Raw genomic sequence first — 13,951 nt, forward strand, 5'->3', positions numbered from 1 at the left:
GCGTCTTGTATACACAATACCCGGTTTAAATCGGGAACTGATAGGAGGAAGATCTGAGAGCCACTCCTCAAAGGAGGGAAGAACCACAGTAGAGGACGATGACAGAGAGGACACAGGAAAGAAATGTTGGTTTTCAAAGAAAATAACATTCCTAGAAATACGAGTACGACGTAAGATAGGATCATAGCAAACAAATCCCTTTTGACACACATTATATCCCAAGAAAGCACAACGGACAGATTGAGCAGATAATTTATGTCGCTCATGAGGAGGTAAACGAACAAAGCAGACACAACCAAAAGTACGAAGGTTATCATAATTAGGTTGCTTGGCAAATAAGCGGAAATAGGGAGACTCCATATGTAGAACTTGAGAAGGTAAACGGTTAATCAAGTGAGTAGCAGTTTTCATAGCCTCGACCCAAAACATGGACGGAACAGAAGATTCTAACAAGAGAGTACGTACCACATCAAGAAGATGACGATTTTTACGTTCGGCTACTCCATTTTGTTGAGGAGTAGAGGGACATGAACGTTGATGAAGAATACCCTTAGACGCCAAGAAAGCCTGAAACTCAATAGACAAATATTCACCACCGGAATCGGTGCGTAATTTCTTAATAGAAGAAGAAAATTGATTGGCAACATATGCAAAGAATTCAGTAAAAATACGAAAGACCTCAGATTTAGAGCGAAGAAAATAGACCCAAGTAAATTTGCTATGATCATCAATGAACGTCACATAGTATTTAAATTTTTCATGTGAACTCACTGGAGAAGGACCCCAAACATCACTATGGATAAGTTCAAAGCAGTGAGATGCCCGACTAGCATGCAAAGGAAAGGGAAGAATTTTGCTTTTACCAAGTTTGCAAGAAGCACACTCAAGAGAGAAAGAAGAACTGTTTTTATTACCAAGCAAACCAGAATTCAATACATGAGATAAAATCTGAGTATTGGGATGGCCCAAACGACGATGCCACAGCATACTAAGATCGGAAACATTATTACAAGCAAAAGACTTAATAGAAGAAACTGGAGACGAAACTGGAACAGGTAAAAATAGTGGAAACAAGCGCCCCACTTTAGGTCCCTTCGCGATCTGCTCTCCCGTTACCTGGTCCTGCACAACACAACCATCACCAGAAAATTTAACATCACAATTGTTTTCAACTAATTGGCCAACCGAAATAAGATTTGTGGAAAGCTGAGGAGCAAGAAACACATCAGTGAGCGTAGAAGAGGCATCTCCGACAGCAGCTATTGGCAGAGAACTGCCATTGGCAGTCTGAATAACAGAGTTACCAGCATAGGGCCGAACATGACGCAAAGCGGTGTGAGTAGGAGTCATGTGATTAGAAGCGGCCGAGTCCACATACCAGAGTTTAGGGGAATGTTTACCTTGAAACCCCATTGCAGATAAGGCTGAGATCAGAATCTGTTGTACCATTGCTGGAGTGCAAAAATCTGGTGCAGGAGGGGCGGCAGGAGCAGCAGTAGGCGTGGCAAGAACTGAAGTCTGAAATGCCTGGGCTGGACGATTCGAGGGACGAATACGACATTCCTTGATAATGTGACCCTTCTTCTTGCAATAAGAGCAGAATTTCTTAGGACAATTAACAACAATATGTCCAGATTCCTTGCAGCAAAAACACTGCAATGTCCGAGAATGCATAGGTGGTCCACGGCCTTGGGCAGAGAAGGCCACAGTTGCAGCCCCAGAACTGCCATGAGATTGCTCCAAAATAGCTTGAGTACTAAGACGTTGTTCTTCACGAAGTAACTCACCAAAACAAACATCAAGAGAGGGAACCGGAGAGCGATTCAGCAAAGAGGAGCGAACGGATTCAAATTCTGGGCAAAGTTTCATAAGATATGATCACGCTGGGTAGCAGCGTGAAGCGATTGAATAGCAGAGAGAGCAGCAGCAGGAACATCCGCAGTAACCAAGGCAGCATATTCGTGCCACAGAGTTAAAAAACCCGAGTAATAGTCTTGGATGGAAAGACTATTATGCTGAAACATGGCAATTGCATGTTCTAACTGAAAGCGACAAGCATCATTGTCTTGAAGATAAACCTTCTTCAAATAAGCCCACATGGCATGAGCAAAGCGATGAGGTCGCAGGTGAGTGACAATATGAGACTCCACTGAACCAAGAAGCCAGGACATGATACGTGCATCCAGCACAGCCCAGGACAGAGAAGACCCGTCAGCCTTCGATTTCTCAGAAGCCGACCCAGATTCAACATCCGTGCCATCAATATGACCCCAAAGAGCTTTGCCTTTGAGAAAAAATTCAAACTGAAATGCCCAGGTAGCATAATTGGTGCCTGTAAACTTAACACACACAGGAGCAGAATCCATAGAGAACCCGAGAGGAGAGAATTACCAAGAAAACCACCGAGAAATACAGCACCGACTACCCAGCAGTGACTGAAAAAGACAACCACCGAGACCTCAAACAGAGGCTGCCCAGAGAAGTGCCAAGAAAACCACCGAGAAAGACAGCACCGCGTGACTGAGAAAAAAACCACCGAGAAGTGCCGAGAAAAAAACCACCGAGACCTCAAACAGAGGCTGCCGAAAACACCAACACAAGCTGCAGAAAATCGTTCCGAAAGACTTGAGCCAAGAGAATTGTGCCGAGAGGGACAGACCACCGTGCGGTGAATACCCAGAAAAACCAAAAACCGAGAACCGAAAAAAAATCGTGGGAAAAAAAAAAACTTAGCAATTGGACTCTGAGACCATGACAAAATATTATGTGAATGGCTGAATTTAGCCTTGAGTTCTGTCTATTATAAAGACTTTACATGAATGCTATACATGGAAAGAAAATAAAGTCCCGCATGATTCTAGCCCTATACGTACAAACCATAATCGGTCAAATATATATATGCCAACTATACAAAATAAGAGATGGAGAAATAAGGAAAGAATAAGGAAAGAAATAATGAACAATTATGGACAGCTGTGCTGTCCATTGACACTTGGGCCCCAACTTGATCTCCTTGTCCGCCAAGAAGTAGCATATCGTCTCCAAATCAAGCACTGAAGCCGAGTATCACGCCATGTCACTTGCCATTGCCAACCTCTACTGGCTCCGCATGCTCTTCGGCGAATTGCAACTCTCCCTGCCATCTCCACCCACCATCTGGTGTGATAACTATTATGGGCTTGTGTTTGGGATCGGGTGAGGGGTTTATTGAGAGGTAAGGCTGTAGGATCAATGTTCCTGAGTTTACCTATGGTGACTGAGTAGAATAAGATAGTAGGGTATTCGAGATACCTTTGCATCCCAAACAACTACAAGAGTTGTTTTAATAACTTTCTGCTTCCTTATTATAATTATTTATAGACGTTAAAATGCTGAATAGAAAATACTGAACTATATGGAAATAGTCCTAATTCTAATGGGAATATAAAATCCCTTATTCTTAGGAATTCTTTCTATAAAAGAACTTCCTTATTTAGCAAGAGTTCTAGTCTAGTGGGAATCAGAATCCCTTATTGATAGGAAATTCTATCCATAAAGGATGATTTCCTTCCTACAAAAAGTCGTGCTATAAAAGCACTGACTTTTTTCCTTTCATAGGCCCATAAGCCTCAACCACCACTTGTAGCTTCTTCTTGAACCCTAGCTAGGTCTTCTTTTGCTTCCTTCACACATTTGCCACATCTAACATAGGTACGTAACAATAACACATTGAAGTCGACGTTCACTTCATCCGGGAAAAGGTAACCAACCATGACATCCAACTTCACTACCTCTCAATACTTGAACAAGTAGCTGAAATCTTCATCAAGGGCCTCACTACTGATCGGTTCTGTCTCTTGCGTGCCAAATCGCCAGTTGTTCCTCTCATCAGTTTGCGGGGGGCGTTAAGGATACTATAGTAAACACACAACCGGACCACACACACCTTCTACTCAGCAAACTCGGCCGTAATTCCAGCCTCAATCCCACTCATTGACAGCAGACAAGATCAAGAGGAGTCAACCGTGATTCAAGGAACTTCCCTCAGTAGGAACACAATCAGATCCTCTCACCATATCAGACCAACAGCAAGCATATCTCCCGATACTCAATAATCCCATTCCTTTTGTATACACCAACGGCTATATTGCCTTCTATACTCTCCTAGGACAGAATATTACTTACCATACTTCGCTCATGTAATTATAGCATGCAATATACCTGGCACACTGTATCCACCTATAAATACACATACAATACAATACCTAAGCATCATGTGCTAAGGCATTTTACCCTAAATCCGTTCTAAGTTTACAAGGGCATGCAGTTTCTATTTTCCATTTCCAATCATTTGAAATTCTTCAAATGTGTTTGGGATGCCTCGTTGAATCCCTAGTATTTACTAGTGAAATATTCCTTTACGACTCGATGGAGTAATTTCATCTCCACATTTTTATAGAACGTTAGGGGTTCTATTAATCTTATGCTCTGTGCAAAATATCTTCCTTTTAATTCCTTGAATATAAATAGATCTTTCTTCTCTGGTTAAACAAAAGAAAGTTCAACGCATATGAGTTGTTTTATCAGTTTTTAACTCTAGCATCATAATATCATTTCACTGACCTCATCAAAACAGAATGAACATGACAAACCTTATACGCCAGTATACTTTCCCAAGTAGATGCATCATTCTGATCAGGCAAATTCTGCAACACAAACTTGCCGGCATTCCACAATTTGTTAGTGAAAGCCTTGTTGGAGGCCAATCTCTCAGTGGATAAATTAAGGTCCTGAAACAAAACAATGTAAATCAGTTGGTAAGGTAACATATATAAGCAAGTATACTCTGTTGACAGGTTGAATCAATGCAGCGATTTAAAACAATTCTGACGAAACAAACCTGGCCAGCAGTTCCCAAGGCAAGTGTGAAACGTAAAGCATCAGTGCCAAATTCCTTGATAGTATCAATTGGATCAATTACATTACCCAGTGTTTTTGACATTTTACGCCCCTGAAAGAAAATAATTAGAAGTAACATCAATATATTGGATAAAGTTAATCTTCAAAGACATACTAGAAAAATCCTCTAAAGAGCTAATGAGAAGACACAAAATTTCAATAATCGAGAGAATTGCTCATCCATTCTTATAATAAATTTTGTTCCCTTAACTGCAGTTCATTGGATGTACATTGCAGCAGAAAAAATTGCTTCTTTCTTTTTTTTTTTCTTTTTTTTTTTTATCTGTTGGGCAGAGAGGTGGGGATAAGTCAAGAATAGAATATCAAAAGAAGGATCGTAAAAAGGGGTGCAACCGTGGTACATGGAAAGCATAAAAAGATGCATCCAGAAATGTGTATCAGAGCTTAAAAGTAGAGAATCTAAAAGTGTAATCTCTTTTTTTCCACCTGAGACTCTTATCAGCTTCACCTATTTGTCTTCCTGTCACCTGAATGCATATCAAATTGTGTTCCTTATCCTCCTTTACCCAATAATTACGACCTGTTACTAAACAAATCAAATCCTTTCTCTTTTCACTTTAATACCTTCCAAGCTAGAGGGATCCTCTGAACAACATTTGTTTTTTCTGAAATTTTTTTTTTTATAAGTAAAAATTCATTAAAAAGCGCAAAGGGGTGCAACCCTAGTACACAGGAAGTATACAAAAAGAGCCCCTAATTAGAGGAAATGAACGAACAAGAAAGTAAAAAATCAGCAAACGACATACTACCCGGGCTATGCACCGACACCCAAAGATATAACATATGAAGCACATTTCTACAAAGAGCCCCCACCGGAACCTCCACATCCTCAAAAAGCCTAGAATTTCTCTCACGCCACAGGCCCCACAAAACACATAAAGGAACCTGCTTCCAAATCCGGTTAACAGTACCACGACCCAACAAAGTACCCCACCCACTCAATAAATCCAAGACACTACTAGGCATAACCCACTCCACCCCAAACAAGCTATAAAAAGAACTCCAAACAACCCGAGCCACGTCACAATGAAGAAGAAGGTGATCAACGAATTCCCCATGCTTCTTACACATAACACACCACTCTACCACCACAATACCACGCCTACGTAAATTGTCATGAGTTAAAATCTTTCCTAAAGCCGCAGTCCAAACAAAGAACGCCACCCGCTTTGGAACTTTAACACGCCATATACCCTTCCATGGAAAAGAAGCCGCCTCGTGACAAACTAAAGCTCTATAGAAAGTCTTCACTTCAAAATTCCTCCTCTTAGAAAGAGTCCACACCACCCTATCAACCTCCCCATGCCAAACCCGAATAGAGTATAAATGTTCATAGAAGGACATCACCATCTCCACCTCCCAATCCTGAGCATAGCGCGTAAAGAGAACATTCCAATGAGTCACACCTCCTACCACCGACAAGTTATCCACCACCCAAGCATCAGGAGAACGCGCGATAGTTTTTTCTGAAATTATAATTTATTGTCAAGACCACTTTTGGAAACTTGGAAAAAAGGGGGGGGAAACCATATTCTAATTTGGTTCCTAAAATATAGGTTGTTTTGACTTTGATTCCTCGATTTTAAAAAGTTTCAATATGATATTTGAAAATTTGAACTTTAATTATTGTTCACCTGTCATCCATCGGACTAAAAAATGGCATCACAAAAATTGATGAAGTGGTTCATCTTAACTTCTGCCACATCACCAAATCCTATGACAGGGTGGTCATCAAGTTAGACACATGGACTTCACTGAACAAAATTAGAATTTCCTGAACTGAAATTTCAACTTCTAAAATCAAAGAGAGCAAATTGGTCTTTTGTGAGTTCCATGCTAGTGGTAAGTTCGAGAGAAGCCTTAATGCTAAGTTCCTCGCCCCCATCCTGAAGATTACAAAGGCTGTTGAGCCCAAGGATTTTTGCCCGATCAATCTAGTGAGTAGCATCTACAAGATTATTGTTAAGACTCTAGCTGAGCATGCTTAAGATGGTGTTGGAGAACATTATTTCTAAGTCACAAAATGCATTCATCCGAGGTAGGTAGATTTTAGATCATATTCTTATTGTCAATGAATCCCTTGATAGCAGATTGAGATCTGGAGAACCAAGGGTTATTTGTAAAATAGACTTAGAAAAAGCTTATGATCTATAAATTGGGATTTCCTGTTGTACATGCTAAGAAGGTGCGGTTTTGGGGGAAGTGGTGTTCGTGGATAGTTCATTGTATTTCCTTTGTGTAGTTTCTTTAGGCTTCTTTAGGAGTTTTCGTGGATTGAGGCAAGAGGACCCTCTATCTCCTTTGCCGTTTGTCAATAAGGATGGAGGCGTTGGGTAGGATGATTTCAGCTGCAGCGAGTGGAGATTTGTTGTCTGGCTTCTCTATGGGAAAAGGGATTGATATCTCCCCTCTTCTGTTTGCTTATGACACCTTATTTTTTTGTGGGGCCAACCCAAATCATCTACGCATTTTACGAAGTTTATTCTTATAATTTGAAGTTGCGTCGAGTTTGAAGACAAACTTAGCCAAGTCAAAATTTCCTATGGGAAATGTTGATAATGTGGCTGGGTTGGCTGGAATTTTGGGTTGTGGGGTTGCATTTCTACCCTTGACGTATCCTGGTCTTCCTGTGGGGGCATCCTATCTGGCCAAACATATATGGGACGATGTCATTAAGAAAATAGAACATTGGTTGGCTAGCTGAAAAATGAAGTATTTGGCTAAGAGTGGTAGGATTACCTTATCAAGAACACCCTATCCAACTTACCTACGTACTTCATGTCACTATTTCCTCTCCCTAAGAGTGTTGCAAACTGTATTGAGAAACTCCAATGTGATTTCTTATTGGGCCTAGGTAAAGAGTTCAAATACCACCTGGTTAGATGGTCCAAGGTTTGAACACCAATCTCTAAGGGAGGGTTGTCGATCTCTCTTAGGTAAATGGTTTTTGCGTTGTGAGCTTGAGAGAGAGGCTTGATGGAGAGTTGTGGTGGACTCTAAATATGGAAGTGCATGAGGAGGGTGGTGTTCTAGTGAGCCTACCAGGGTGTATAAGGTGGTTTTTAGGAGGGGTTGGGAGAAGTTTTGTAGTCATACTAAATTTGAGGTGAGAGATGGCTCCAAGGTTAAATTCAAGCACGATCATTGGTGTGGGGATACTGCCCTTAAGAGCACCTTTCCAGTTTTATATGGTATTGCTTGCGTGAAGGATGCTTCTATTGTGACTTATGGAATTTCCTAGAAGTGACATTCAATGGAACGTGTGCTTTACTAGAGCGGCTCATGATTAGCAAGTTGAAGCCTTTGCCTCATTCTTCAGGGTGTTGAATTTAGCAAGGACAATCTCCGAAAGCGACACGTCATTGTGATTGATTGGTGTAGTTTGTGCAAAATGAATGGAGAGTCCATGGACCATCTTCTGCTTCATTGTGACGTTACTAGTGCCATTTGGAATATTTTCTTCAGTCAACTTGGATTGGGTCATGCTTAGACAAGTAGTTGATTTGTATGTTTGTTGGTGGACTGTTGGCAACACTTGGAGTGTTGCTGTGTGTGGAAGATGGTGCCTTCATGTCTTTTGTGGTATCTATGAAGGGAAATGAATGGTATAAGTTTTGAAGACCGTGAGAAGACTTCGAAGGAGATTAAGTCTTTATTTTTCAACACATTGTATCTTTGGACAGCTGATTTTGTTTCTGGTTTGGTAATTAGTTATCATGATTTTCTTGTTCTTTTTGCCCTTACTAGTTAGGTAGCTTCTCTTATATACTTCCTATGTATCTGAGGACGCCTTACATTTTTATTGATATTTCGATTACCTTATAAAAATAAAAAATAAAAAAAATAAAATTTGGAACCTTCTTTATATTTCACAAAGTTAAAGTGTAGTCACAAAAATAAATAAATAAATAAAGCATACAACAACAGTATGCATAACTTTGAAAGAAAGGTACAGAAAGATAAATGTATTAAGGGTTGCAACTTTGTAAAAACTACATCAACGTCAAAGCAGAAAATTTACTCATGCACTACACTCACTTGTGAGTCTCGGATGAGTCCATGTAGATAAACATATGAAAAAGGAATAGTCCCTGTGAACTCAATTCCCATCATGACCATCCTTGCCACCCAGAAAAACAATATGTCATGCCTGCCCAAACATGAAAGTAGCATCACCGCAAACATTTTCACATAAGTAGAAATTAAAAAGTTAATATTTCATGGACGAAAGCAACAAAAGAAGTTAGCAGTGCCTTCATCTACTATATCCATCGGCAAAAAATGCAAGCTGCAGTTCAATAGCAGCATATGCCCTCCCTCCTAATACAGGACAGGTTCACAGTAGTCAAAATAAGTTGTCACTAAATATACCTCATATAGAAGTTCCAAGTTACATATCTGGGAGTTCTGCATCAGATAATTTCGTTGCATACACATACTCACATTTATGTGTGTGTGTGTGTGTGTGTGTGTGTGTGTGAGAGAGAGAGAGAGAGAGAGAGAGAGAGAGAGAGAGAGAGAGAGAGATAGAGAGGGAGATCATATGGGGTGGCAGAAGATAGCTAGGGAGACACATTACCCAGTTTCAAGCATTGCTGTTGGATAAAACTGTTTAAAATCCTCTGCAGATACATCTGGCCATCCAAGAGTACTAAAAGGCCATAGTGCACTGAACAAGGAATAAGCAGATACAATTAGTGAAAAAAATATATATGCACACACACACACACACATATATGTACGCATATATCATTTAACAGATGAAAAGATCTAAAATGTGAACTAACAGAGAGTAAGTGTTCATGTGAAACCCAAAAAGTAAAATGTCTGCCATCGCCTTCACATGTCACCACTAAAGAGAGTACTGAAATTTAAAAAACTATGAGACCAGTAAAAATGACGCTTCATTTTCAAGAGTTCCAATTCATGAGCGAAGAAATCAAGTGATTACACTCAAATATCTACAAATTTAAGCAGCTACTGAATTTGGTTTATTGCTGCATATAACAATTATACAATCATGACAATTCAAACAAAAACACAACCTGCATGGCCTTACATTAAGACTATAAGCGCTAATATTTATTGCAACATCCTGTTAATCCACTGAATCAAACTTCTAATTTAATCAAAGAGACATGGATTTTAAACCATATGATATTCCAATAAAGAGATACATGAAAAATAATCTATTAATACAAATATCAAAATTTAATTTTCATCAATTTTTTCTCTCTTTTTTCATACCCTTTATCAAAGTGTATCAAAATTAAATTTTCATCACTTCTTTTTTTCATTTAATGTGGGCGGATGATGAAATCTGCAATCTGAGGCAACAACAATTTTTTTTTTTTTTTTGGACAAGTAAGAAAAGTTTAATTAATAAAAGCATAAGGCGCCCCTAAGGACACAAGAGTATACACAAGAACAACCAAAACCAGCCCACAAAAGAGAACCCAACTAAACCCAAAAGGACCTAAACCCTAAAACCCAAAAAGAACACCCAAAACGAGCCCACAAAAAGAACCCAACTAGACCCACAAGGAACTAAGCCCTAAAACCCTAAAACCTCAAGACCCACAAAAGGCACACAACCCTACGTCATGTGAGCCTTGTCTTTCCAACGCCTAGAGAGAGCGCTTACATCACCATAATTAATGGAGCATTTCAAATTCAAAAACTCCCTCTTGCCTATGGTCTTTTGGCGCGCTATCATCTTATTCCGATGAAATTCTTCTTCCATGACATCCAGGAATGCCAAGGACTCCTTGCCATGAACACCATCCATCGCCCAATCCAAGGGCATCCCATCCCAAAACTTGCATCTTGTTCCCACACAACTAACTCCCCAAAAGGATCAAACCCAACAAGCCATTCCTAAGATTGAGAAAAGCCATTGTCCACTACGGATGAAGGAATGATGTGACAACTCGGGGGGGTGGGCGAAGGTAGCCCTAGTTGTAAGGCAACAACAATTTAAAAATAAAAAAATAAAAACCAACTCATTAATTTCTTTAACATTTTATAATCTAAGAAAATTGGCCAAGATCTCATATCTATCTCTTTTTCTGTTTTTTGAAAAACTTTTAATACATTTAACACGGTTTTCATCTTAACATTTAGGACCTGTTGGCAATTGCAATAAAAAGCTTAAAAAGTAATTTTAGTACATAGAAAGCTATGCAAATCAAAAATAGGCATGTTTGGTAACAAACTAAAAAAGTACTTTGACTTGTTTGCTCTAAAAAGAACAAATCGCACTTTGGGAAAAACTTGAAAATGAAGCTTTCTCTCAAAAACTCTTTTTGGATATAAAAGCTCTATTTCCCAATACAATCTCAAACAGGCTCTTAGAGTTCTTCAAAGAAGATAGATTAACATACAATCTTCCTTGCAGTACAAGCTCAATGACAGGAGAATAAAGTGAGTTAGCATAAACCAGTGTCAATATAAGTTGGGAGACAAATGGTTAAGGCTTCCATAAACATGTAGGACATAAATGGAATAGAGTGGTTTTAACTGCACCATAAATGCAACTATTATTTGTTCAATAATCACCATATCCCCCCAGCCAGATTATCAAAAAAGAAGAATCCATGCTCAAATGTCTTTTCATACACTTAAGGGGAGAATAGCTCAAATTAGAATTTTTGTTCTCTTGCTGCAGAACAGTTTGATTGACAACTAGTTCCAAATCAGAAGCCAGTAACAAAGTATGCCAAAGTAATGCAAAATAAATAAATGATAAAATTTAGATTATTTAGTTATGTGGTGTCACTTGTACTTCATAGTATTCAATGTACGCACAAGAAAAAGATGTGAATTCGTAGCAGTCTTTGAGAAATGACCTTGAAAACCAAGTGTCAAGAACATCTGGATCTTGATATATTTCTACATCTTTTCCATACTTCTCACGAGCTTTCTCAAGAGCTTCATCAGAACTCCTAGCAACTATGTATTCTTCCTCACAGTCTTTCCCCACGATGTACCAAACCGGAATGCGGTGCCCCCACCACAGTTGTCTGCTTATACACCAGTCCTTAATATTTGATAGCCAGTGATTGTAAATCTGCAATAAACACAAAATAAGGTTAAGGATAACCAATGGTATGAAAGTATATCAATAAGAAGATCTGCCTTAATTGGGGTATTCCTATTAACACTTGCTGAAATGGCTGGTTGGAGTGCTGAGTTGGTTTCTGGAGGCTTTGGTAGTGAAGTTTTTGCTTTGAAGTTTCTGGTTGGCTGTTTGGTTTGACTATATATGCTGTTTTTTTTGGGCAGTGTTGGCTGGCTATTTTTTGTATAGTTTCTGTTGATGTGCAGATTTGATAGTTGTAGTTGAGTGGTTTCCTGGAGAATTTCTTTGGCTTTCCCAGAAGATTTTGGGAAGAGCTTTTGATTGTTGTTTTGTTTTAGTTACTCTGTAACTTTGTTCCGAGGTTTGCTTGCTGGGAAGAATATTGTTTAGTTGTGTGGAATGAAAAAAATAAATAAATAAATAAGATGGTATGAAAGTACGAAGGTTAAATTAATAACATAACATATAGAAACATATTTATATTACAAGTTGAAAATCCATCATGTGCACCAAGAACGATTTAGATCATACTGAAATGGTAAAGCATTGGTGCGCAAGGCACTCCATGGGTTGGAAATTACAGTAAAGTAAAAGCTAAAAGCGCCAAGAAATAATACTAGAAAGGAAAAAGTTTCCTATTGCAATTGAAATAAGTTGATATGAGGCCAAATATACAAAATATATAACCGCATACCTTCTCAAATCTTTCAGGAATAATGGTTAATTCTCCTTTTTCAACAACACGAAGGGCTTTTTCAGCCAGCGTCTCCATACTAACAAACCACTGCTTGCTTATGAGTGGCTCTATTATCTGGTTGAGGGAGAGGGAAAAGAGGAGGGGGCAGGGTGCAGGAGGGAATACAACATGAGAACACATTATCAACAGAATAGGTCTCCATCACCTAATGGAATTTTCAAATAGTACATTAATGTCTTACTTCTCCACCACGTTGGGATCTGGGAACTCGTAGAGTGTGTGGTTCTTTTTTTACAGCTAAGCCTGTCTCCTCCAGATCTGCCCATAGTTTCTTCCGAGCCTCAAACCGATCAAGGCCACTATCATTATAGTTGTCATTGCCACATATTAGGCACGACATAGAAAGCTTACTCCATTATGATAAAACCTCAACAACCAAATAAGACTTTCAAAAGTTTACCAGAACAATCCAGCAACCTCATTAAGTGTCCCATCCTTGTTCATTACATTAAGTATTGGGAGACCAAGCTTTCTGGCAAGAAGATAATCATTATGATCATGCCCAGGGCTTATCTTCAGCACACCAGTTCCAAAATCTTTTTCAACTTGCTGTCAGATTTAGCAGTAAAAAATAAACCAGAAGAAATTACTAACCATGAATTATATGAAATAAGTTTAACGAGTACGAATTCAGAAAATTAAGGAAATACATTATCTAGTAAGGGTCCGTTTGGCATTGAGATTTCATAGACAAAAAATGCGATTTTCAACCAAATCACAAAAAAAAATGAAAAGTTTAGAATTGCGTTTTTAAAAAAATTGTGATTTGAAAACGCAATGGTACTTTTTTTAAAACGCACAAATTTAAAGGCTAAACTGCGATTCTAAATGCCAAACCACGATTTTGCCAAACGCTTAACTAGGTTTTCAGATCGTACATTTTAAAATCACAATCTTTTAAATCGCAAACTTTAACCGATCCTAAGTATGAGAAACTTACTACAACATACTTATTTTACAGGAACAATTTTATCTACATTTTATTTTCTTGGAACTGAAAAAGAGCTCAAAAAAAGAAATTGACTTATGTAAACAGGTAGGCATCAACAGTAAAGGTTTCCTGCTATTTTAAGCATTATAAATGTAATAAAAAAATTCTTTGGAGCCAGCCTGCCGGCGAAGCCGAAGTATTACCCGATCCGGTGGAGGGGGTG

At 38.9% G+C, this 13,951-nt stretch overlaps 1 protein-coding gene across 4 annotated transcripts in view; it reads right to left on the reverse strand.

Moving 5' to 3' along the window:
* LOC133872493 (valine--tRNA ligase, chloroplastic/mitochondrial 2) overlaps positions 1-13,951 on the reverse strand; it is a 76,573-nt gene that overhangs the window by 21,377 nt on the left and 41,245 nt on the right. For all 4 annotated transcript variants that reach the window (XM_062310004.1, XM_062310003.1, XM_062310006.1 and 1 more), the window contains 8 exons: positions 13,198-13,346; positions 12,979-13,096; positions 12,735-12,851; positions 11,808-12,028; positions 9,539-9,628; positions 8,998-9,109; positions 4,880-4,990; positions 4,632-4,769 (listed from right to left, as the gene is read on the reverse strand). In XM_062310004.1, coding sequence (XP_062165988.1) covers positions 4,632-4,769; positions 4,880-4,990; positions 8,998-9,109; positions 9,539-9,628; positions 11,808-12,028; positions 12,735-12,851; positions 12,979-13,096; positions 13,198-13,346 — 1,056 coding nt within the window. The remainder of the gene's footprint in view (positions 1-4,631; positions 4,770-4,879; positions 4,991-8,997; positions 9,110-9,538; positions 9,629-11,807; positions 12,029-12,734; positions 12,852-12,978; positions 13,097-13,197; positions 13,347-13,951) is intronic.

The sequence above is a fragment of the Alnus glutinosa genome, chromosome 7 (genome assembly GCF_958979055.1).
Source record: "Alnus glutinosa chromosome 7, dhAlnGlut1.1, whole genome shotgun sequence".
NCBI lineage: Eukaryota > Viridiplantae > Streptophyta > Magnoliopsida > Fagales > Betulaceae > Alnus > Alnus glutinosa.